The 27,375-nt window shown below is 44.0% G+C and overlaps 1 protein-coding gene across 1 annotated transcript in view; it reads right to left on the reverse strand.

The window, feature by feature from the left end:
• Nucleotides 1-12,869: 12,869 nt before the first annotated feature.
• The window catches only part of itgb5 (integrin, beta 5), a 64,997-nt gene continuing 50,491 nt past the window's right edge, over nt 12,870-27,375 (reverse strand). Inside the window, exons 12-16 of the mRNA XM_042001020.1 lie at nt 20,835-21,057; nt 19,681-19,781; nt 15,540-15,659; nt 14,967-15,133; nt 12,870-14,564 (exon numbers count right to left, since the gene is read on the reverse strand). Of these exons, the coding sequence (XP_041856954.1) occupies nt 14,469-14,564; nt 14,967-15,133; nt 15,540-15,659; nt 19,681-19,781; nt 20,835-21,057 (707 nt within the window). The 3' untranslated portion in view covers nt 12,870-14,468. The remainder of the gene's footprint in view (nt 14,565-14,966; nt 15,134-15,539; nt 15,660-19,680; nt 19,782-20,834; nt 21,058-27,375) is intronic.

Here is a 27,375-nt window from a genome sequence, read left to right on the forward strand (position 1 = left end):
GGCTGAGGTTGCTGAGGTAGTTAAAAAGCTCCTTAGTGGCAGGGCCCCGGGGGTGGATGAGGTCCGCCCAGAGTTCCTTAAGGCTCTGGATGCTGCTGTCTTGGCTGACACGCCTCTGCAGCATTGCATGGACATCGGGGACAGTTCCCCTGGACTGGCAGACTGGGGTGGTGGTCCCCCTCTTCAAAAAGGGGGACCGGAGGGTGTGCTCCAACTACAGGGGGATCACACTCCTCAGCCTCCCTGGTAAGGTCTCTTCAGGGGTGCTGGAGAGGAGGGTCCATCGGATAGTCGAACCTCGGATTGAGGGGGAACAGTGTGATTTTCGTCCCGGTCGTGGAACAGTGGACCAGCTCTACACTCTATTCAGGGTCTTGGAGGGGGCATGGGAGTTCGTTGAACCAGTCTACATGTGGACTTGGAGAAGGTGTTCAACTGTGTCCCTCGGGGACTCCTGTGGGGGGTACTCTGGGAGTATGGAGTGCCGGACCCCCTTATACGAGCTCTCCGGTCCCTGTACGACTGGTGTCAGAGCTTAGTCCACATTGCCGGCAGTAAATCAGTCGTTTCCGCTGAGGGTTAAGACTCCGCCAAGGCTGCCCTTTGTCAACAATTCTGTTCACAACTTCTATGGAGAGAATTTCTAGGCGCAGCCGAGGTGTTGAGGTGATCCAGTTTGGTGGCCTCAGGATTGAGTCTCTGCTCTTTGTAGATGATGTGGTTCTGTTGGCTTCACTGGGCCATGATCTTAGGCTCTCATTAAAGCGATTTGCAGCCAAGTGTGAAGCGGCTGGGATGAGAATCAGCACCTCGAAGTCTGAGATTATGGTCCTCAGCCGGAAAAGGGTGAAGTGCTCTCTCCGTGTTGGCAATGAGATCCTGCCCCAAGTGGAGGAGTTCACGTATCTTGGGGTCTTGTTCATGAGTGAGGGAAGGATGGAGCGGGAGATCGACAGGTGGATCGGTGTGGCATCTGCAGTGATGTGGACTCTGCATCAGTCTGTCGTGGTGAAGAAAGAGCTGAGCCAAAAGGTAAAGCTCTCGATTTACCGGTCGATCTACGTTCCTACCCACACCTATGGTCACGAGCTGTTGGTAGTGACCGAAAGAACAAGATCGCGAATACAAGCAGCCGAAGTGAGTTTTCTCCACAGGGTCGCCAGGCTGTCCCTTAGAGATAGGATGAGAAGCTCGGTGATCCGGGAGGGGCTCAGAGTAGAGCCACTGCTCCTCCACATCGAGAAGAGCCAGATGAGGTGGCTCAGGCATCTGGTTAGGATGCCTCCTGGATGCCTCCCTGGTGAGGTCTTCTGGGCATGTCCCACCGGAAGGTGGCCCCCGAGAAGACCCAGGACACACTGGACGGACTACATCTCGCGGCTGGCCTGGGAACGCCCAGGGATCCCCCCGGATGAGCTGGTGAATGTGGCTGGGGAGAGGGACGTCTGGGTTTCCCTGCTTAGGCAGCTGCCCCCGCGACCTGACTCTGGATAAGCGGCAGAAGATGGATGGATGGATGGATGGATGGATGGATGGATGGATGGATGGATGGATAAAAAATGAGGACATCAGTGACAAGTAATGAGACTGCCATTTAAAGAATTAAATCCTTAAAATTATTTGAATGTTTGGTAGTTTTGACCCTCAAAGCTATTGAGTTTAAGGCCCCTAAATGGCTAGAAGCCGCCCTGGTACAGACAGCTTATTGTGTACAGAAGTTTAAGAAGATATACCCTGAGCTTTGGCTGTGTCTAAAGGCATCTGGTGTTCCCCAATTCCTAATTCTAAAAAGAAACAATTAAACAGGCAACTTTTGGGGTAAAAACTGAAATGGAGAATAAGATGCTTTTAAATTGTTTTGCACAACCTCATAAATAAACTATAGAGTAAATTTCCTCCATATTAAAATGCTCATGAGTAGCAGGAAATCTTGGAGAAAGTCTCTGAACATGTGGAGAGTACCTCCTTCCCTGAAATGATGTGACAGTTTCCAGACAAGTCCAGCAGATTTCTGGAGCAGTGTTTGTTTTATGGCTCAGATTTTCACAGGGGATGACTGTAAACATGAACTACCTCCACATACACAGAAACCAGAGACCCACACAGAGCAAGGCTGGGTGGATGGAGGGAAGGGAGCAGAAGCAGAATAATACCATCTTTGTTTCTGAGCTCATGCTTCCCTTTTTTCCTTTAATTTTTACAGGCTGTTCTCCCTGACATGAACTGAATCTGCTGGGGGTGCTGGGAGGATGTTCCTCGCTGTAGTGGTCTATGACACATCCACATGTAATCACACTCATACGAAAACTGTGTAGTTAAAGGAAAATCTTTGATTTCTCAACTAAAACAGAGTTCCCAAACCGAACCAGATGAATGCTACTGGTGATTTCAACTTCTTGTTGCTCAACAGTTTCACTGGGTTTTTATTTCCTTTGAATATGTTGACTCTACAGCCAGAGTTCATGTAACGGGGTGTCAGTTGAGGACTTAGATGGTTTCCATCCAGTGATTATTTGAACTATTTTATCCTAAATTATAAATACCAGCCGGACAGAAAAGTTCAGTTGGTATTTATAATTTAAGGTAAAATTTAACCATTAAACAGATGGTGCTGTGAACTGTTTAACCACAGGTTTCTTTGCAGGGCGGCTGGACTCTCCCTTAAAGAGAAAGTGAGAAGCTCGGTAGAGTAGAGTTGCTGCTCATGATTAGGTAAGGAAAATTTTTATTTAGATTAGACCATTAATTGAATTCATTTTCTGTAACGCTGAGTCCAATCAGGGTCGCGGGGTGAGAGGCAGGTTCACCTGGACAGGTCGCCAGTCCATGGCAGTGCCAACACAGTCCCCAGTCCCTTGGAGAATTCAGAGTGGCAAATTAACCTAGTATGCATGTCTTTAGGCGATGGGAGGAAGCTGGATTACCCAGAGAGAACACAGCATACACGGGGAGAACATGCAAACTCCACACATAAAAAAGCCACTCTTTGAACCGCCCGCCAGCCAAGGCTCGAACCTGCCTGCGATCTTCTTGCTGTCAGGCTGTAGTGCTAACCACCACATCACTGTGCAGTCCAGATTACACCTTCCAAGATAAAAATCACAAAGTTCTTCACAAAGAGATACAAGAAAATATAAAACCTAACACATGGAGAGGAACCAGATGAGGTGGCTCGAGCATCTGGTTAGGAGGACGCCTCCTGGAGAGGTTTTCTGGGCACGTCTCGCTAGCGATGGAAAGTGGTAACAGGTTTTAGCTCTCTATCTGGAGACATGGCCTGATGCTTGTCACCAGGGGTGTTGCTAGGCACAAAGCTCTACCGGGGCACAGGCCCCCTACTACATATACCCCTTCTCCCACAGACACAGACACACACACACACACACACACACACACACACACACACACACACACACACACACACACACACACACACACAGCCACTTGCCACTGCCACATTCCTACTAAAAATACTAATTGAGATATTAATGAGCATAAAAATATATTTATTTTAAGAAACATAAACACTTTCAACATGGCAGCAAAAGCATAAATGCCATAACAAACGAAGAACTCTTCATACACATTCCACAGTAATGGTTACTACCTGGTTTCAGGGTGATAGTTCAACTCATTCTGAACAGAGTTTCATTTTGAGCATTAAAGCATTCTGCTTATTTTTCAATTCCACAAACTGGTCGATCACTTGACTGTGACTCAGCTTTAAGAAAATCAGGAAGAGTTGTGTCTTGTTTGGATGATCATCTGCTTCAATTCAGCTTTGGTTTGAAGTGACTGGGACACTTAGTTTAGAAGCTACAGAATCTTTTTCTTAAAAAATGATTAAAATCTCACATGTGCACATTCTGGCAGCCGGGTCTGTCAGAATATGCACCCCCTTCTAGATCTGACTCCAAATCACTTGCAGCCCCCAAATTTACAACAGTTATTGATGATCATGGTCTGAGCGTACTCTGAAAAGTTCAAAGTGCTGGAACCAACAGGGACTTTACTGGGGGGGGGGGCACTGGGGGGGTGCAGACTGCTTTGCCAGAAAATGCCCCCCCCCCAGTATAGCTGTCCCTGTTGGTCTTATTATTTCTGTGTGACCATATACAGACCATTTAAACATCAGTGTTTGGCTTTTTTCTCTGTGTAATATATATATATATATATATATATATATATATATTTCTTTTTATCAGCAGGTTAGTTCAGGCTTCTTGTGAGGCGAGATGCTGTTACTGCGCTCTGAGAGGGGATACTTTTTACGGCAGGGGTGCTTTTCTCGGCAGGACACCAGAGCCGATACGACTTTTCTAACAAGGAGTCTAGACCTTAAAGTTGTAGAACTCTGTTTAGTCAGTAGGCTAATGTTTCCCATGCTGTGCACTAAAATGTGCAGTTCTTTACTGGCCGGGTGGAAATGCTAGAGGCTACAAACTTTCTCTTCTTGTAAAATGTCACATAACAGAACCAGTACAACATTAATCATGGGCACACATATATTTTTCATACCTCAGCCAGAGTCGGATCAAAAACGGCGACGCTATTAACGGCCTCCGTGATCCTCCTCCATGAAGCGTGTTTGTTCATGCCTTTGTCTCCGGTTTTTAGGCTGCCAAACGGCTCCTCTTTATTCTGTTCCACCTCACAAGAGGATTTCCATCTCAACTTCTGAAAAGCTTCTTTTTTGGCAGAACGTCTCCTCTCCATGGTTTGACCTCACTGAGCGTGGCCTCTGGACCACGAATAATTAAAGGCGTAAAACGTAAACAAGGATGGATTTCAGCCACCATGTTTATCAAGGCCCTATCATTCCTGGGATCATTCCTGGGATCATTCCTGGGATCATTCCTGGGACGCTGCGATCGGTCTGATACGAACGTTTCATGAATCACACGTGGATCCAATCCTAAGATCATTCCTGCAATCAGATCATTTCCATGTTTGTTTGATGAATTTGGCCCATGTGTGGACATAATCAAACCGGCTCTGAATGTTCAAAGCATCAGCGACCCCTGTGCTCTCTGTGGGTCCCAGACCACAGGTTGAGAACCCGTGTGGTAACACATATGAGAATCCACACAGATGAGAAGCCTCGTTCATGTAGAATATGAGAAAAAAAAGTCATGTATTATTCACATGAAAATACACAGGCATGAAGTCTGTTATCCAGCTCAGTCAGGGGGAACCTCGTATCTTGGGAAACATTTGTAAAGTTTTTACTTTAATTGAAATTTTTGTAAAAATATATTAAAAGTTGTTCTCCAGCCTTCAGTTAGGAACATTTTTCCTTTTAATGCTGCGTACGTGTGTTTCTCATGGCTTTCCCTCATATTCTGCTGTTGTTTGAACATCATTTGTGCACGTTGTCAGAAGTTAATGCAAATGTGAGCATATGTGAAGTTTCCTTGATTTACTGGCCTTATAAAAGCAGCTTTCCTTTTCAGCCATAATCTGAACATAAAGCAAACACAAACCTCCTTCATTGTCCCCATGTTCACTGTTCAACTTCCTGCAAACCCGGAAACTGAGCCCTGAGTCCCACGGTGCGCCCCCAGTGGAACGATTATCATAAAACCTTAGTTGAAATGCAGATTAAATGAGTTGCAGAAAGAAAGTAAATAAATAAATAAAGTAAAGACATGTTTAGTTAGTCAAATTTATACGGACTTATTTAATTGTATTGAACATTTGACTAATCAGATATTCTACATTGGGGGTTTTAACCATTTCTTGTCCTGAGGTTTTGCCCAGTTAGGATGAGCCTGTTGGTCCTGAGACTTCTTCATGCTGTAAAATGTGGAGGCACTAATGTTTTAGTGAAATGAGAGGTGAGACATTTGCCACACAGCGTCGTACAGGATGTCGGCTGATGGGGGTTTAACACCACTCAGACACAGATCAACAATTTACTATTGAATGTGAACATCTATCTGTTACGGAAGCGTGGAGCTGTCACCCAAATAAAAAAAAATCGGACCTTATCACGTAATAACGTGATAAGTTTATTATAAGAACATAGCCTGTGTACTGTATGCAGATGTTGTTACGACAAAATACATTTTATGGAAAATATACTCGTCAAGCAGAAACATTTCAGTTTTTTTGGACAATGATTAATTGTTCTACTCTGGTTTATTGTTGTACAGAAATGTGGGACAGTTATGAGAAACACGTAGGTCACCTGCCTGCGCACAGTGAGACGGTGTGTGCGTGTGTGTGTGTGTGTCTGAATTGCCACAGAGCAGGCATCCCCAACCTGGGACCTCTTGAGCCAGTGTCCTGCAGGTTTTCAGTATGTCCATACTGCAGCACACCTGACTCAAATAATGGGTCGTTAAGAGGCTGGTGCAGACCTGGTTTATTCTTTCCAGAGAAATTCCTTATTTACTACACGGGATTAAGTTTTACTTCATTGGAGAGATTTGATGAAGCTTGGAGGACACTTGTTGACGTTGCACCCTTTAAGTAGACAGGACCACGTCTTTGTGTCGGCAACTTATTTCTCCCAGTCCCAGCCGTGCATTTAGCCTTTATAATTTTCATTTTTATTGTCAGGAGACAACATATTATTAACTGAAAGCAGCACACACACTCTGTTGCCACTCAGACACATGCACGCACCGTCTCACTGTGTGCAGGCAGGTGACGCACCGTGTTGCTTAGAACGGTCTTGTGTACAATAATAAACCAGGTCTGCACCAGCCTCTTAACGAACCATTATTTCAGCCATGTGTGCTGCAGTATGGACATACTGAAAACCTGCAGGACACTAGTTCAAGAGGTCCCAGGTTGGGGATGCCTGCTCTGTGGCAATTCAGACACACACACACACACCCTCTCACTGTGCTCAGGCAGGTGACCTACGTGTTTCTCATAACTGTCCCACATTTCTGTACAACAATAAACCAGAGTAGAACAATTAATCATTGTCCAAAAGAACTGAAATGTTTCTGCTTGATGAGTATATTTTCCATAAAATGTATGTTGCTCCAATATAGGTCGTAACAACATCTGCATACAGTACAGGCTATGTTCTTATAATAAACTTATCACGTTATTACGTGATAAGGTCCGATTTTTTTATTTGGGTGACAGCTCCACGCTTCCGTAATCTGTGGATGGTCTATGTAAAAAAAAATTAAACATGTGGTATCAGTTCTCTGTAGAATGCATGCGAGAGGAGCCCAGTGCATCATGGGACGTCCCCCAGCAGCCTCGGCCAATAGCAGCGGGACTAGAGGATGGATCAGGGTCACCAAGCCAGACCTGCTGTAAGATTTATCAGGAAGGAAAGTTTGAAGATGATCTGAAGGTAGAGAGGGTCTGACACCTGGAGGTTAAAATTCTCGCTGCTCTCTGGGTTTTATTGGATGCATAAGCCCTAAAATAACCACAGGATTGTTGGTCCGGTCTCAAATATCAGCTTGTAAAATTGTATCTTCCTCATTTCTGTCTTAATAACCAGATGCTGAACATATCTGGCCCCGACATGAACACTGAACAAGTTTCAAAGATTAAGTGTCTATATTTAATTTTTCCCCACCAGATTTAACAGGTTCTATAAAAAAGTGTTGTATTTTGTGGGATCATATTTTTGGAAAACATCGGCTTACATTTCTCCTGTTTGCAGACTGAACCCGGACTAATCCTGCAGCCTTGTGGGTAAAACGTGCTGTTTTATGGTTTACTGAGCAGATTTCTGCGTGCTTTGATTGTTGGTTGAACACTGGGTGAAAGTTTGAATAACTTTGACTTTAAATAATCTCTTTTATTAATATTTGCAGCATTATTATGTTTTCTATTTCTATGTGTTTTAATGCAAAGCAAGCTGAGCTGAATGCATGTAAATAAATATTAGCAGAGCCACCAGGAGGCAGCAGACGCCAGGAAACGGCCGGCTGTGGCGGCATGAGGACAGCACTCTCTCTGGTCTGATTTCATCTCAGTCTGCATTATTCATGCATCTGCTTTTGTAGTGTTGACAGATTCATTTAAACTGGAAATGTCTATGTTAGTTCAGAAGAACCGACGGACTGTGCCAGAACCACAAAAACAGATGCAAAAAAAGTAAAATTCATATATTTATCCTCATAATTCAACAAGAGGTGAAGCAGCAGTCTAAAGGGAGATGCAGCGTTTAGGGTGATTTCTATGTCTGCAGCTGATGATGCTGCTTCCAGACTTTAGATAAAGTGTTTTGGTGGCTAAAACAAAGTGTAAGATGCAGCTGTGTAGCAGCAGTGCTCAGATCAAGAGGACCATCGGCTGCAGGAGCTCCAAGGTGGAAGCTCAGAGATCCACTCGGTTCACTGAGCTTTGGGCTGCATGTGGTCTGAATGTGTGAGGTCAGAACACATCAGTGTCATGTTCATGGAAGCATGCACTCAGAAAAATGTGTGGGTGGGAACTAAAACATTTACATCACGCTGCAGAGAAGCTGCTGCTTCTGAGGAGTTAACTAGCCAGAGTAATGATTAACACCCTGTTAGTGTCACAAAGCGTCCTGATGAGCTCTGACTGAAGCATTCATCAGCTTCCAGAAGGAGGCTCCTTTCATCATCAGGGATTTGGGAACTTTTTTGCCACATGGGGGCACAGAAACAAGCGGTGCAAAAATGGGGGCTATTCTAATTTTATCGAGTTGTTCATATGACCTGTCCAGGTGTACCCGCCTCTCACCTGCTAAACGCTGGGTTAGACTCCAGCTTCAGTACGAAGCGTTTTTTTGTTTGGAAATTAGATTTAATCTTTTGAATTCCAACTTCCCTTCAGTGTTCACACAGATATATATTTTTTTACAGACCTTCCCCACAAAGTAATTTTTAAAAACTTCTGCAATTACTTGGATTTGATGGCACACGACAGCTGAAAAGGACTTTCCTGCAACCTGCAGCGAAGCATCAGAGCTCAGATAGTGATAGTGTTCAGCATCATTACTGCTTTTTGCTGGATGCTTTGTGATGTGGTTGTAAATTAGACCTAATTAAAGATTGACTGTCATACTGCTAAGCAGTGCATATTGTTAGCCTCATAGCACAATTGCCTGAGTCGTATGTTGGCCGGGGATTTAGCTCAGTGGTAGAGCGCATGCTTTGCAAGTGTGTGCATCTGCAGCCCCAAGGGAAGACACGAGCCAGTGCTTTCTGAGGGCCGGTCCCAAGCCCAGATAAATGCAGAAGCATTGTGTCAGCAAGGGCATCCGGTTTAAAACATGTGCCAAATGTACATGCAAATACATCCTGCAACTTCCGTAACGGCTCAGATAGAAGTGGATAGTTTCGCTGTGGCGACCCCTAAGGGCAAAAAGCCGAAAGGAAAGAAGAAGTTTTAGTTTTACTGCAGGATTTTATGATAATGAACATTAGGCCTGATATTCAGGGAAGACATTTAAAGGGCCAGTGTGTAAGAATTACTGACATCTTGTGGTGAAGAATAGAAACACCTCCAGTTACCAAGCACAGTGAATGTATGGTGGCCGTCAGTGGCCAAAAGTCTTTCATACATAAACGTGTTTTCATCTGTGAGTGGATCCAGGAATAATTCAACACTGTGTGTACTGTCTTCTTCTGTGGAGCTTTTAAGGCGTTACTGATCCCAAACGGAGCTCTAGCTCCCATCAAACAAAGCTGCTACTGCAGTTTTAAAGCTTCAGTTATTTGTCCATTCACAGACACCGTAGTAAAAACGGTGGCAGCTGCATGTATGTGGACCCACAGTGAGTAGTTATAAGTTCTAAGAATAAAAACATGATTAGATACCAATAGAAACACAGCTTTAAATGACAGATTCTATTTTTCTGTCGTTGTTCTTTGATGCGGTTGCACACTGCACCTTTAAGCGACGTTCACTCTGCAGGCAAATCTGACTTTTATGTGATATGTGATTTATTTTATTACATTCTGAACAGCACAAATCAGATTTAGTCCAATCAGACCCGGTCCGCCTAAATAAGCCGTACCAAATCACATCCATGATGTTTTTCAGTGACCTCGGTCTGCGTGATCATGTCACATTTCATCCCACTTTTATGTCACTGAAGTGAGACCAACGTCATCATCTGCACCAGAAGATGCAGGACGTGGTCAGACTGAATGAACAATGGACAATATGATATATCATAATTCTATTGGCCCTGATTCCAATAAAGCTTCAGAATGAATACAGAAATGATGGCGTGTAGCCACCATATTTACTTCTGTAAGTACAGGATGCTGAGTGAGACATCACGTCTTCTTCAGGGTCGTAAACCGTCCATGATGGAGGTCACATTTACATCATAATGTGAACAACCATGCAACAAAAACCAGATGTCAGCAAAAATAGAATAATTTGTTAAGACCTGTACTGTGAACATAAGCTTAGCCTACATTTAATGGTGGGGTCCTGGGTAACATACAGGGGGGCACTGGCTCAGAAAAGGTTGAGAATCACTGATCTACAGTTTATACCAGCATCTGCACAGTTCCTACGCCTGCTTCTCTAAGTCTTCTCCGGTCAGCAGACCTGTAACAAACAAGTTTACCATTAAACTGATGCTTGCCAGTTCCCACCGCATCACACCGAGTCTCACCGCATCACACCGAGTCCCACCGCATCACACCGAGTCTCACCGAATCACACCGAGTCTCACCGCATCACACCGAGTCCCACCGCATCACACCGAGTCCCACCGCATCACACCGAGTCCCACCGCATCACACCGAGTCTCACCGAATCACACCGAGTCCCACCGCATCACACCGAGTCCCACCGCATCACACCGAGTCCCACCGCGTCCCACCGCATCACACCGAGTCTCACCGACTCACACCGAGTCCCACCGCATCACACCGAGTCCCACTGCATCACACCGACTCACACCGAGTCCCACTGAATCACACCGAGCCCCACCACGTCCCACCTCATTGTCAAGGAGTGGAATCATCAGCTGTGCAGATGCAGGGTGAGTGGACAGATGAAGTGATCAGGAAGCTTTTCAGCCAAGAAAAGGCTAAAATATTAAAGAATGAGAGAGCTTTTATCAGAGAGCTGGAAGTGCTGCATCAACAAGAAGATGCTTTCCACCATCTCTAACCATTCCGATGGGGAAACCAATCTAAAATCTTCCAACAGATTTTTTTATCACAAGATGAACTAAACATGTTTCTTTTTTAACTGTCCCAGTCATAGTTGTTTTTCATTTGTCTTAATTGCTCCATTTTTATTGTATTTTTAATGTGATAAAGTTTGTGAAGCCCTTGGGGCAGCATGACTTGTTGGAAATGAGTTACATAAATAAACCTGACCTGAGAGATCTGCCCATGAAGAGAACTCTTTCCACTGGTAGATACTCTCCAAGAGGAGAGAAAACATCAGGACATCTGCAGTGGAAAAAAAGAAAAGCAGAAAGTGACAACAGAGGGATGAGGAGATGCATCATGGGAAGTCCGTCAGCAACAAACCTGATGGTTAGGAGTCACCTCCAGCAGTCAGATGATGGGGATATTTAGCACGTGTAGAACCCTGCTGGACCTTTTAACTCTGGTACGAATGCATCTACAATATTTACAAACTGCTCAACAAGGCTTTATTTTAATGACAGGAAACCACAACAAGCCGTAACTAGTGAATGCTCCTCTACGCCGAGCTGCATGTCTGGTAGATCATTGAACATGGATTCTGTTAATGAGGTCAGGATGTTCTACAGTAGTTAGCCTCGACCATTAACCTCCAACTGCTTCCCTCTGCTGACTCCTTCAACTGGCCAGTTTGACCCAGTCCTGGTGAAGACCTACTGAAACCTACACAGTCCTGAATGAATGAATGAATGAAACTTTATTGTCATTGCAACAGGTGCAACAAAAAGTTTTTTTCCAGTACAAACCTGTCCAAACAGGATCAGGGAGACTGAGGCAGCAGCCGTCGTGCACTGTGCCATTGTTGTCGTGGAGACCTGCAAAAGACCCAGAACCCGAACCTCAACGGGTCTGATGGAGGGATGGATCCTCCCCAAATGTGGACAGTGTGGGATCATCTGGACCGAGAACAGAACAGAAGGCAGAAACATCCAAAGAGTTTTGGAAAATCCTTCAAGAATCCTGGAGAACCTGATGATTTTCTTTTTCAAATCTTTTTATCTTTAGTAAAATGTTTGAACCCTTTAAATTCCAATTTAGTTATGTAATTTCACTTTTCTCATAAAAAAGTAAGAACACAAAACATAAAATAAGTTATTTTCTATAACATTCATGCTTGGGAGATGTGGGATTTCATTTCTTTTATTCTTGAATTTGTAGACAAATTTGTAAAAACACTGATTTTAATTAATCTTTGAATAAAAGCCCTGCATGTATTACATGGAAAATAAATATTTTTTTCTTAAAATCTGCGACATCATGTCGTCAAATTGGAATTTAACAGGTTAAAATTATTTTTAGTTATTTTTGATTAGGAATGAAGTTGAGTGATTCGAGGCCAGAAAAATCAGTAATGTTTAAATAGCAGCTGTTGGGAAAGACTTTTTTTCTTCTCATCACACGAAAGGATCTTAAATTTGTTCCTGGTGTCCTGCTGACCTTTAAGAAAAATTCAAATAAAACACACACACAAAAAATCATCCCATTTGGGAACAACCAACCAAAATATTGGTTAAAAACGGAAGAAAAATGACTTTACAGGACCAAAAGTCCCTAATGACCCATCAGGATTGAATAAATGACAGAAAGCTTCTCTGAGAGGGTTCAGACTGGAATAAAGTGTAAAGCTGCTCAGACCGGATAGTTTGACTACTTCCTGTTTCAGGTCCGGACGTTTTCATGTTCCGACCTTCGGCTGCAGATACGCTTCATGTTTATGAGGCAAACACATGAAGACAGACAAGCTTTGACTGAAGCAGGTTTATTGTTTGTGCCATTACATCGATAACTAAAAGTTTCTGTTGGAGCTGGAAAACAAGCAGGTCGGTGAGATGAGAACATTTCATTTAGCACTTTATATACACACTATGTCTTATGTACACATCCACCCACTTCCACTGAGACCATGCAGGCCTCAGAGTACCGGGTTCCCACAATGACCCTCAGAGTCTGGCTGTGATGCGAAGCTCAGGCTCCACCTCGTCCTGCAGGAGCAGTGATGGAGGATTTATCGCCCTGGTTACTCCCACGGACGTGTGAGTTAAATGAACCGTCGTCCAACACCCGAAGTCGTCTCCGACTGAAGTGCTGATGATTCGTGTCATGAAATCTAGTTTAATAATCAGAAGTCGTGGCGTGATGATGCTGGACGGTTACAGACCGACCAGGGTTTTAACTCTGAGCCTGAACGGAGTCAAAGAGCAGAAAAAGCTGCAGGATCAGGAGAACCAGGGTCCATCAGGAGGACATTCAGTAGAAGACCAGCTTCTCTGATGCAGCTTTAACATGTGCAGCTCATTTTACACATGAGGGTTAAATACCTGGAGACTTCCTGGAGTTTCAGATGTTTGATCTGTGAAGCTGCTTCTGCTCTTGGTCTACATCAGCATCAGGTTGCTAGGATACCGGTGCACACAGTGAAATGCTGCCATTTTTGCCCCACTCCTTTCTCCTCAAACCAAACAAATTCCCTCTGCCAAATATTTTGTCCTTTCCTGGACATTTTTAGGCTGTTTTTGGACAATCCAAGAATCAAAGTTCATTTTAATCCACATTTTTATTGTAGACTTGCCAACATCTGCCCCATGCTAACTAACTCGCACCACCAAATGTTACTTTAAGCCCAGAACTGATTAATTACTTCAACAACTTGCATGTTTCTACACTTAAATCAGTGCAGCTGATAACCTGCAAGTTGCACTGGACATTTTGCTGTTTTATGAACCATTTATTAAATTAAATTTCATATTTGGGACCTTCTACGTTAAAAAAACAGGGTTGAGCGCCAGGCAGGGTGAAGAAATCAGCAACATCGTCTTCATCGTCCGAGGCTCAGGTGCTGCCGCTTGGATAAAGAAAAGGGAGTGCAACTGGAGCATTTAACACACAAACACATTCAAACGTAACGTCAAAGAAATCTAATCTTTACAGAATATGACTCTTAATATTCTCTGTGCAAAATGAAAATAGGAAATCTATTGCTTAGTAAATATTAGTACCAAATCGTCCCTATAGCCTCTCTCAAAAATATCAGCTTTTAATGATGTGAATGATCTGCTGCAGCTCAGAGTCCTGCTGGGTGAAGACTTCGTACTACAGACGCAGCTTTAGTGTTTATAAAAACATACAAATATGAGCCTGCTGAACAGGCGAGGAGGTTCGGCTGCTCCCATCTCCTCTGAAACCACAGAGAGGCCGTAGATCCTCCTCTGGACTCCTCAGTTCTCCGTCAGAAGGCGTGGACGTGCAGAGAGCAGAGACTGGGAGGGGGGTGTTCGGGCCGCCGTCGCCTTCCTTCGGGGATCTGGTTGTGGGACCGGTCCTGCCGCGCCCTGTGCCCAGGGATCAGTGGAACCCGCCGTTGTAGGACTTCCCGAACATGTTGAAGTCCGTTTCTACAAAGTGTGTGGAGACGGGCTGCTTGTACAGAGGGTTGGAGGCCTGAGGAGGTCAGACAACAGCAGACGTTACAAACTGGTGAGGTGTGGTCAGGAGAGAAGGAAGATGGCAGAAAACTCTGCTTCATATCTACTAACCGCACAATTAATGGTCACAACCTGATTTAACCTCATTAAAACTTTAGCTGGAATCCTGAGAGCTTTAAATAAGGAAACAAGACTTCTTTCTCTTGTTTCTTCAGCTGAAATAAAGAAGTGAAGAAGAGTTAAAACTTCTACAACAGGAGGTCCTGCAGGGGCCCTTTTTATTGACAACACTGAAGTTGTGTAATACTGCAGCTGGCCACTAGTCTGGTCTCATTAACTAAACATTAACTGGGTAGAAACATGTGAGGGTTAATAGGTTAACCAGTAACCAGCCGAATGGGACTCAGGTCTTCCTTACCATTTCGTATCGGGCGCGTGAACGTGCGCTCTGGAAGCGAGCGAACTCTCGGCGGTCGTGGATGGTGATGACCAGCTTCCAGACGGCGAGCAGAACCAGTCCCACCAGCAGGATGCTGCCAACCACCGCGAGCAGCACCATGAGGGCGTCCGGACCTTCGCCACACTCTGAGGCAGGAGGAGGACATGAAGGCCGCTAGTTAAAGCTAACCGGGTGAAACCAGAGAGGCTCTCACGGTTTTAATCTACGACGCTTTCCAGACTAACAACACCTGAATCTTCGTGCTGGAGCAAAAATTCTGGATGTTTAGTTAAATGTTAAATCAACACCACAAAACGGTTAAATAATTGATTTTAATTTTGGTAAATTATACGGTTGATTCAGTTTTCCTGCTGTATGTTCCAGGGAGGTGTTATATAAGCATCGGCTTCAGCCTACAACTGTTTGGTTTATCATGTTCATCATGTTTTGAACTTCTTGCCTCCACAGTCAGATAAACCAGTAAAACAATCTTGATTTAATCCGAGCCTGTTCGGTCTGCAGGCTTGGGTCCTACAGATGGGAAATACTGACCGGGCTCCTTCAGAGCTGTGAGGATGGACTGTCCGCTGGCGTGCTCCGAGTACGTGAACTTCATCACGCAGTCGTTGTCCGTCTTGTAAAGACAAAGAACGGCGCCGGGTTCGTCCGTTTCTGGGAGGAAAAGTAAGAAAAACACTTTCAGGACAGACGGCTGAATTATGAGACAAAACCTCCAAATCAGATGTTTGACTTCACTGAAATTCACTTTAAAAGTCCTGAATTTCAGCACCGGGCAGCTTTGCCTCTTTTCTGTTGTTTTTAAAGATGGAGGAAGAGGAAAACAAACTTGTGAACATTTGTCACATAACTTGAATTTCTCAGCAGTGAAATCACAGCTAAACATTCCCTGATTGAGTCGCTGGTGTTCTGGGTTTTCTTGTTTTCAGTCAATCTTCATCCAAGCCTCATGAGGGAGGGAGAGGGCAGAGCGCCGGCCACCCCTCCCTCCTCTATTTCATGCACAAAGTATCTGGAATGTACATGTGGACGGCATTAAGGCCGGTCAGACGCTGAGCGAGCGAGGAATGCTGTGAAACAGTCAGATCTGGGCCGATGTGGGATGTTTATGAATAGTTTCTGCAGCTAAACGTGGAGCCAATAAACAGCCGTGAGATTATTAAGACATTCCTAAAAGATCCAAACGACGGTTCGGTCAGAGCCGGAGTTCTAACATCAGTCAGGAGAGTTTGCAGCAGGTACGTGGGTGGACATGGAGGGGGTGGGATGCTGGGGGGGTGGACTCTTTGAAGCAAATGAAGGTGGTGAAGGTGTCGGTAGAGCTGAGCGAAGCCCACACTGACACCTGCCTCATAATAACATGGCTGACCAGCACACAGCAGCCTTTCATTAGCGATCAGAGGCGTCCATCTGGAACACGACCAGCATTACCTGTAAACATCAGCAACATCAGCTGCTGCTCATTACATGCTGCACCAGAGAGCACGGATATCTGGAGGAAACACCACGGCAGAAAAACAGGTGCAGATTTTAATCTCCAGAAACACAAATTCCAGTCAGTAACTCGCCAGCAGAGAGAAAACGGTAGACCCTGGACGTGGTTCATCGCAGTAACCCCATATCATGTAAAATTCTATTGATATAAGTTTAAATCTTCAGATATCGTCCAGCTCTAGCAGAGGACACATGTGCCCGCCTGCTTATTGCTGGGATAGGCCACACTACCCAGAATTTAATAAGAAATTGATGTTTAGAAAATGGATGGATCAATTAAAACCCTTTAAAGGCCCATTTTTGCTCCATTCACATAGATACGTTTCAAATGTCACTTGTAGTTTCTTGCATTCCCCACGTTAGCATGGTTGTTAGCTAATTCATCCAGCAGAGGGCAGTGCAGAGTTCTCCTCTGAAGGTGCGTCCCACTTCAGGGTCTGCACACTTCATGCAGATTCGTGGGCCACATACGTCATCGCGTTGCATGAAGTACTGTCCCAATCGTATATGAAAGATGGACGGAGCTTCTGTGATGTCACCCGCAGGTTTCTGAAGAGCAACAGTTGGACATTTCCTACCATCGCCAAATTGCTCCCAGGAAATATAAAAATGGCTAAAGTGCAGAGCTGAGAGGGGGGCTGTGAGTGGGGGGTGGATGATTGACATCTATCAAACTCCGAGCTGCATGTAGCTAAGAGCTAACTGAGCCAACTCGGATCTAACGTGAGCTAACCAGCTAATGAAGGCAGGAGGGCTAAAGCTAAGGAGCGCTGTTAGCCGGCTAAAAACCGCGGTTGTGCTGCACTCTCCCTTCTTGGGTAGAAACAAACTTATTGGATAACTGTCAATCAAAAGGACACACCCCTAATTATGCCAAATTTCAAGATTAAATAACATCCAAATGGATGAGTTAAAAAACAATTCACCCCCCTCACAGTTATCATGAAGGTCAACTTGACCTATTAATCCTAAAATGGAATTTTGTACCAGTTTTTAAACATGTTTATTTCTGCTGTGAAGTTGGTCTTTTTAACATGGGAGTCTATGGGGATTTGCTCTGTTTTGGAGCCCCTAGTGGACGAGGGGGGAACTGCAATCTTTTGCACTTGATCCCAATTCACAGAATTAGAAGGAGCCTCCAAATCCCCCCTATAAATCTGCATTTGCATCCTGATGAATCCTTTGTGGCCTGTTTTCTCCCACAAGACTGTTGCGAATCAGCAATCGAGCTTTTGTAAAAAAAAAAAAAGAAAGAAAAAAAGGTATGTTTTTTAAACTACACTTTAGTAGAAACATTACAAAACCAAAAACAGTAAAAACATGTTGAATGATGACATTAAAATTCTGTAATATTTGATATTTGTGGATTTTAAGGGGTTAATAAAGTACGTACCGGCTGGAAAACAACAAAGTCTCAGACCGTGTTTTTTTTGTTTTGTCGGTGTTACCGGTCGGTTTAACGTCCTCTGAAGTGTCCTATGAGTAATTTCAGAGGTTTATGTGATTCAACGTTCTGTGTCGTTGCTATGGGAAATTCTTGGGCTGTGTCCGAATGTGCACCCTATTCCCTACATAGTGCTGTATATAGAGGTCACGGCATTTTTTAGGAGTGTCCAGAGAGAAAAAAGTAGGGCACTCAAAATTACCCACAATGCATCTTGAAAAGAAATGAGCGTGGTCAGTAGACGGGTCAATATAGACCACAATGCACTGCAGGCAGAAGCTCAGAAGCCTTAGTAAACAAGGGGTTAGGGAGTAGGGTGGACATTCGGACACAGCCTTGTTGACTAGGTGCCTATCCCATTTCAGGTTAAGCATACTTTGAAGTGGGCAGACTACGGAGGAAACTCTGCAGACCCTAAATTGGGACACACCTTGAGTTTCAGACAACAGCAAACATGGCGATGATGGAGGAGACAGCCCAACACTGCCCCTGTGGTTTCTGGTGGTGGTACTACTCCACTTGCTCCGTCAGGGAACGCATTAAAAAGTTAACCGGATTAATCATGTAAAGGACGCAGAAGACGGATGAAATGTTTCCGTCTTCATCATAGATCAGGGATACTCAGTTTGGTCTCACAAGGGCTGCAGTCCTGCAGGTTTTCATTGTGTCCCTGCTCCAACACACCTGACTCACATTAATGCTCATTTTGCAGAACTTCATAGGCTGTAGGATCCATTTCACTTCACTCAGGTGTGTTGGAGCAGGGAAACTTTGAAAACCTGCAGGCCAGCGGCCATCATGGGAGTAGGCCTGGTGCAGAGCATGAATGGGTCTTTACAGGTGTTGAGCTCTGCAGCGTGTTCGAGAACACATTAACTACTCCCATCACATCACCTGAGCCTCCATCACACCCGGTGGCAGGTGCAGCATGAGGATGTAAGTGAGAAACATTCATGACTCATTCAGTTCAACAGTCCATTGTGAGTTTTACTGCCTTTTAATATTATCCACATTTTCTGTAGCAGTTTGACAAAGGTGTGGTTTGTCTTTGTGCGAGGAGCCGCTCCTCTGCTTTATTTACACATGCTCGTTCCCTTACAGTAATTATCCAGGAGGAAAAGCAGCTCGTATAGAAACACAGCTCAAATGTAACACTGTTAACCCTTAAAAGTCCACTAGACCCGGCGTCTCCGAGTATGATCACTTACATCATCATCAGTCCCAGGAGCAGTAGTTTGTAGCTCTGTGGGGTAAACTGTTATGGATAGCTACCTTTTAGGTGATCTACAGAAATTTTCCAGGTATTTCTATCACATTTCATCATAAAAACATCACCATCACTACTATGTTGCTAAGAGACCTCTATTTAGACCTGGACATGATGATGAAGCCACTTCCTGTCAGACTTTCCACCAATCAGAGAGCTTAGATTGACGGTAATGTGAAAGAAAGAAAGAAAGAAAAGAAAATGTCAGCCAAAATAGCTAAATAACAGCTTGGAGTTTACAGGGTTAAAGGTGCCTTGCAGATTGAGGAGCTTCCTGTACTTTATCTGACGTACTACAACACAGGTGAGGTCACATGATGCACCAGGTGGTAACAGGCTGACATTTAGTCATTTTGTCATGTGTGTAAACATAACTCCTGACAGAAGAACTTTACTACAGCAGGTGTAGAATAAAGAAACAGATGTATAGATGTTCTTCTGCTACTCAGCTGGTCTGTGTGTTTACTCACTGAGGGTCTCCATGGTGATGATTTCATCTTGGCACAGCCGCTGGCACGTCTGGTTGTCGGCGAGCCTTCCGGAGTTGAAAAGTCGACACTCGATGCACTCCCTAAAGAAAACCACAGAAGGAAACGCTGAAAGGATGCACGGATTCATCCACAACCCAGAAAGACGGCTGAGTCAAAGCATGCTGGGAGATCTGCAGCCATGTTCCTCTTCAGGAGACGCCTCAGACGTGTTTAACCTCCACCTGAAAGAAGCCGAGCTGCCACGCTGACTGATGCAGCTTCAAGCAGAGGGTCGCGCCGGGCACGCGGATTATCTCCACAACCCTCTGATGACGGAGTCATCAAAGCTGGGAAACGTCCACTAGAGAGAGTTATGGTAGTCTGACCTTCCGCCTGCTTTACTGACTTCTCAACTCACTCGGATTCCTCAAACTTCTGCATCTTGTTTCAGTTTCCCTCCTCATCCATGTGCAGCAGCAGCAGCTAAGACGCCGCGAACATCAGACACACAGCTGGTAACGGGAGACATGTTGGCTTGTTTCTGCAAATATATTCATTTAATCTTCTGTTTTTCTTTGAATTTTAGCAAATTATGTTGTTTCACCCCAGAAAACGTTCAAACATGTGTTTACTTGTATGTTTTTATTTATTTCCACGACATCATTCTGTCGTGGAAATAAATAAAAATGCAGCAAAAAATAACATAATATAATATAATATAATATAATATAATATAATATAATATAATATAATAATGTAATATAATTACGCTTCATTGTTATTGAACATTGTGAGATGCGTAGCTTTTGTTTTATTATTGGTATTCTCTGATTTTAATGATCTTATTTTTATTTGGTTCTATGTTTTTCTGTCAAAGACAAATTTGAATTTTTGAGAATAAAATGGACAATAAAGTGATAAAATTGATTTAATATTCAAAAAGTGTTTTTAGTTGCATTAATATGAAGCATCTAACTGAGAGGTGCTCTGATTTTTCTGTGTTTTTAATGCAAAGACAAATATTTCTCATAAAATAAAATATAAAGTAAAATAAGTATAAATATAAGGTAAATAAGAAGTAAATAAATGGACCCGTCCCTTTCTTGTGAAGTGAGGCTGTAGAGGATAAACCGCCGTGTGGACTCTAGTTTTACCTTTTGGTGCCGCAGGCGTCGGGGCAGGTCGGACATTTTTCACATTTTTCTCCAAAAGCTCCGGGCTCGGTGCAGCGGCAGCGGCCACACTCGCACTTTCCTCGCCCGCTGCACATCTTCCCGTCGCCCGAGAAGCAGGACGCCACCTCGGTGGGGCAGTTACAGTCGTCGCCGACGTAGCCGGCGTGGCACTTACACTCCCCGCAGTGACACTCTCCGTGACCTGCAACGACAGGGGCAAACAGGAAGTCAGAGGCAGGATTACTGTGGATGTTACTATGGAAACGAGGAGATGGATGTTTTGTCAGTCACAGCACAAACTGGATGAAAGGCAGCATGCAGAAGTGAGTTTAACAGATCGGTTATAAGGAAACTATCTGTACAAAGTGCCCCTTCATTCATGACCCTCTTATCTGAACTGGACTCCATCCAGCAGGAGGTTTTCGTTCAGGGAGTAACTGGTTCTCTTTGGGTCTTGTGGAAACTTGGATTAGTCTCGGTCATCTAGGAACACTCTCCCCCTTCTGCAGGCTGCTTTCAGACAAGAGGAGTCCTTCATGGAGGAGGAACAGCAGCTGTAATCAAGGAGGCCTCACTGACAGGCTTATTTCACTCTGGACCCTCCACAAAGACCACGTTCATCACAGCCGGACAGGAAGAGGGGCGATGAAGACTTCGTCCTGGCAGGCTGAAGAGGACTCGTCCTTCCTGTAACGTGTCAGACGAGCAGCAGCAGCTGCAGAGATCCAGATGATGGCGATGATCCTGAAGCTGCAAACGCCTCCAACAGAACTCCCAACTGGACCGGAGGTGTTGTAAAACCCAGCATGTGGTCTCAGCTGGTCCTCCTCATGAAAGCGAAGCTGAACATTAAAAACTGCTGTCACACACGCTGCTGCTTTCAGCTTCACTGTGAAAATGTTGGTGCTTTTATTTAAATAGTCACAAAATGAATAAATAATCACTGAACCAGCGGTGGACCAGTCTACGTCGTGTTGGAGCGTCAGAAGCTGTGATGAGAGCAGATCAGTGTTTCCGAACATCCGCAGAGCTCATTTCATGTCAACGGGCCAATCAATAGCCTGGTACGGAAGCTTATTTAGGCCAAAATTATTAAAGAAAATGTCATATTCAAAAATGGGTAAATATAAAACTATGAAAAAAAAGCATCTCAAATGAATGAACTGGTGTCTGGATTTAATCATCTAATATTTCAGAAGCTCAAAACACTGAGTCGGCATCTCAAATTATAAACCTAAAATTTTTTTAATCTGTTGTATGTCAAAATATTCCAAAACAGCAGATTTTCTGGAAATATCATCAGCATGTGGCCCTAATTAAATCATGTCATGCACTTAATACACTAAAACAGAGCTTTAAGGGTTAAACGGGAACGCAGGGAAGACAGAACTATGACCTAAACGGGCAGAGACGACTTGGAGGAACTCAGAGTTTAGGAGTGGCTCCTGCTTCTGTTTTCCACGCTTTCTCAGCTGAGTGTTCAGGCCACACTTCCCTTCAGCAGGGAAGAAAAACAGACTGATTAGACCCAGATCCTCAAAGAGTTCAGACTCGCCACCGTGAACAGGAAACGTTCGGTCTGATCGTCCAGCGAGTGGTCAGCATTGTGCAACTCTGTCTGCAATCACAGACGTGCAGTAAATTCTATTTTTAATCATGCATGTCGTGGCTTTTCAGAGCGTGCAGCAGCAGCGAGCCGTCTTTAAGGTGGAAAAAGTCTGGATCACCACTCCCAAACTCTGCTGAGCAGAGGCTGGAGTGATGAGTGGCATGTGGCTGACTCACGGTTCCAGAGCTGGGAATGTGTCCTCAGATGACTGATGAGGAGGGTAAACGAAGCGCGAGTACAGCTGCTTTCACACGGACTCATTATTCAACAAGCTGTGGCGAGCTGCTACCAGTTCTGCAATCACTCGTCTGCTTGGCAGATTTATGTGCGAGGTTAGAAATGTCCGTCCTCTTTTACAGCCTTGAAATAAGCTTTTTTTTGGCCCGTTTTTTAGTTTTCTGCTTTTTTTGTGCCTTTTTCTGCCACTTTCAAACAGTCATATGTGTCCTCACAGCCTGTGTATGAGGCCCAAAAGTAAGAAAATTCTGTCTCCTCTCTCTCTTTCTTGTTCCACTTTTTAGCGAATGTGTGCTCAAACAGGCGAGTCTGAGATCTTTCCCTTTGTGACCTCTTGAAGGGAAATAACCCCTCCCCCCGGCAGTGGATGCTGTCACTGACCCTATAAAGCACACAACAGGTGACCCGAGATCTCAATCCTCTGCTGTCATTTAACCATTCTTTAACCAAAACAAAAAATCCCAGAGCACAGACCTCCCATTTAAAAGAGTCCGGGTCAAGAAAAGCAGCAGCACAACCCACATCACGGAACAGTCCCAATTAAAACCAGAATTACAATAAAAACAAACACATTAAGAAAACCAACCAGTGTAAGAAGCAACTGAAAGCAGCGACAGGTCAGTGAACGCATCTCCGGGTCTTTCAGCATCTATTTAAAATGATTAAATGAGATGTAAAGAGTTGGCTGTTCCAGTCTGAAGGAGGACGACACTGAAACACAATTTTTCCAGTTTCTGTAGCAACACGGGGCAGACGTGTAAAAATCCTGGGCACAAAGCTTAAAAACCACCCGACTCATGCTGGAGATAAACACAGAGAGGAAGCGAGCAGACCTCTGTAAACCTCTGGATCCCACATCAGGCCATCCAACCTGAAAATCCAGCTCACAGCGATGAGTCAGAGATTTTCAGTTTTATATAAAATGAAGGGAAACGTGGTAAAACTGAGTCCAGCATCTTCACAACCTGGACAGGGGCGTGTATAAAAAACATGTAGCTGCAACACGTCTCACCTGCAGACAGCAGGTTTTTATTTACCAATCCATGTCCACAGAGGTTTAAAAGTCAACACCTAAATATTTGAGAGTTCACTTCAAAGGCTGATCCATCAGGAGAGCCCGCTCAGGACAGAGCTTCAATCCTTTCGTTACTTTTAGAAAAACAGCACACGTTTGATGTTATTTGGATTAAGTGATAGTTTAAACTTGGTCATTTGCATCTGTTAAATCAAGACCTACATCATTTATAGATAGTGAAAAGAAGTGGATCCAGAAAAGATTTACTTTAAATCAAAATAAAAATGTAATAAAAAAAACAATCCATTGATAAAACTGACCAGAGAAACCCTCGAATGATCCCGCTGATGAGTCAGAAGGCCTGTTCCACAGAGCCACTAGGGAAGTAAAACTGGTTCGAAAAGGTCCAGCACATCTGTTCATCATCACCATTAAACTGCAGTGAATCGGACCAATGAAGCTGGAAGTCTGGGCCCAGTCTGAGAGGCTTTTTACAACCTGCCTGTACTTGCTGGATGGGATGCTTACTGGTTTTTGGACACAGTTATCTGGTGAGTTGGATTGAAATGCTAACTTTGACATATTAGGCCATAACAACGTTGGTCAGGTTCTTAAAATGAGGTAAATCAGATGAACACATGAGATTATTACTCCGTCATCATTTATTAAACTGCGTCCACTCCATGGTCCAGCAGCTTGTAGAAGCACTTTCAGCAGAAATAAGCTGCAGTAATGGTTTTCTCTCTCGTGGTTGTGGAGGAGTTTTGCTCTATTCTTCCGTTCAGTGTTGCTTTATGTTTGTGAGGTTTGAAACGTTGGTTTCTGCAGCTTTCTGAAGATCCAAAATCGTTTTCCCGCTGCATTTGCATTGCAGTTCCCCCCTCATCCACTAGGGGCTCCAAAACAGAGCAAATCCCCATAGACTCCCATGTTAAAAAGACCAACTTCACAGCAGAAATAAACATGTTTAAAGCCTGGTACAAAAATCCATTTTAGGATTAACAGGTCAAGTTGACCTTCATGACAACTGTGAGGGGGGTGAATTTTTTTCCAACTCATCCGTTTGGACGTTATTTAATCTTGAAATTCTGAATAATTAGGGACGTGTCCTTTTGATTGACATGTATCCAATATCCGCGGCAAGAAGGGAGGGTGTAGCATAACCGCGGTTTTTAGCCGGCTAACAGCCCACCGTAGCTTTAGCCCGCCCACCTCTGTTAGCTGGTTAGCTACCGTTAGCACCGGGTTAGTTCAGTTAGCTCTTAGCTAGGCAGCTCTGAGTTTGATGGGTGTCAATCATCCACCCCCACCTTCACATTCCCCTCTCAGCTCCACCTCTTTGCCCAGTTTTGGATTTTCCAGGAATGACGACACCATGACGCCTCCAAGACGGAGACGGTGGGAACCGCCCAATGAGCTTCAACTAAGCTCTTCAGAAACCTACCAATGACATCATGGAGGCTCCGTCCATCTTTTCTATACAGTCTAGGGTTCAGATGCAGCTTTGCCAACCTAAGCCGTGCTGCCATGTTGTTTTTAGAGTGAGGCTTTTCCTGTCCTGAACTTTTACATTTAACCTGCTAACTGAGGCCTGAAGAGCTCTTGGGTTTTTTAAAAGTTTCTCTGAGCACTGAACAGTCTGACCTTGGGCTGAACTTGCTGGGACAACATATTGTTCAACAAGTATTATTTAGATACTCTCAACATCCTCTAATCTGAGGGGTCTCTGTCCTGCAGGAACCAATCCCTCAGATTATAAATATTAGCCTGAATAGTGGATGCCAAGAATATCACACTGCTCTGCAGCAGCAGTTTCACACCTTAAATAAAACCTTCTCCGCCATGGTGTGTTGCTGTCACAGATCCTCTGCTGGATACTAAGAGGCTTTGGCTCATCTCAGAGCTCCTGCTATGTACTGGCGTCCTGACAGAAGAAAATACCAGCGCTCAAAACAGACGTACCCACACCAGCTAAGCATCAGCATGCCTTAAAGCAGACGTCTGAGCATGGAATAGTCATCTCTACTAAGCTGCAGCGTGGCTTCGTTTCTTCTGTTTAAACTCTGCTCGGCTCAGATTAAACTCTGGTCATGATAAACATCTGCAGCAGAAGAGGAGACGAGGGAAGTGTCCTTCATTTAGCTTCCAGTTCTTCCGTGACGTTTCACTAGACGGTCTGCCAGCTCGGATCAGCGGCCGAGACGAGCTGCAAGTCGTATTAACTGAGACTTTTATGCCATGCTTTATTTTGATCTATTTATTCATTTTTAAACAAATCCCACAGCTCAGACGTAATATGCAGCTGATGGTTCTATTAGCAAGCAGATGATTTAACTACTTTTCCTCCAGGTGTTTTTTGCTAGTTGCAGTTATTTCTGCGACTATTTACCTACTACTAAAAACAAACAAAACAAAAACACAAGATGTGGACCAAAAATAAAAATGGCTTAAAGTTTTAAGGGTTAAAAAAAGCAAAGCACGCCTGGGACCAAACTTTCCGCTGGAAGCTGAGCAGAGTGTGCATCAGTCCACCAAAAGACAAAATGTCCACAAATGGAAAAAATACAGGATGATCTTCTTAGAAATGCCCCAAATACCCCCAAAAAATCTAAACAGAACAGCAAAATCCCACCGAGGGCGGCAATGTGCAGCCCTGGAACAGCTGAAACGCTGCCGCCTTCGGTGCATCACACTGATCACAGATCATAGCCTCTCTGTTCTGTCTGCTTCATGGAAAAGATCCGGGATAAAGTCCTGAACGGCAGATACAGCCTGGGAACGCAGACAGATGCTTCTTTTGAGGGACATGCTGGATTTTAACATCACAATTAAACAGGCTTTGGTAAATATTTGGAGATCATGTAAAGAGGAAATGAGCGAATGGATTATTTTTAGTTGCACGAAATCATGAAGCTTTAAAACAAAACGGAGCTCAGCCGATGTTTTCTTTCAGTAAAACCATTAAAAGGGGACATATTCCACCTTTTTTTACAGGCTGACACAGTTTCCTGAGGTCCTAATAAAATACTACATAAAATACTAAAAAACAGCAGCTCCCTTCTCAACCATGTTTCTACAGCTCTGTTTACAGCAGCCCATAAAGCACGATGTCGTCATATGACAGTAAATATCCTGAAAGCTTAGACTAGCACACACCAAAATGATACAGAAATACCTGGATCTCTAAAATATGTAGATTTCCCTCGTCTGCAGTTTGCTTACAGACAGTAGATCAAATTTACAGACACAATCTCATTGTGATTTGTGCGTTAAACTAGTTCATTAAATGAGACATAAACCCTGAAGTAAACCTCCCGGCCAGCGGTGGGTGGCTTTAATATTCTAACAATCAGCTCCATAAACTCCACTCTTCTTTGTTTTAGTGTTTAGAGGCTAGCGTTTTTTAATTTAAGGATAAGTTCTTGATTGAGTCCCTAGTTGAAAACCAAGTATGAGGTAAATGAGGAAGAGGGGCCTCAACATCTACCTGTAATACACTTGTCATGTATTATATGATGTAAGTACAATTAAACATAGCAGGCAATTGTGTATTAGTATTATATGTCTCTGAAATGCTAAGTATTAGCAAAAATATATTCAGACGTATCTATATTCATATATGATATAATGTAAACATGCAAAGAGACATATTTATAGCA

Source organism: Melanotaenia boesemani, chromosome 12, assembly GCF_017639745.1.
Source record: "Melanotaenia boesemani isolate fMelBoe1 chromosome 12, fMelBoe1.pri, whole genome shotgun sequence".
Lineage (NCBI taxonomy): Eukaryota > Metazoa > Chordata > Actinopteri > Atheriniformes > Melanotaeniidae > Melanotaenia > Melanotaenia boesemani.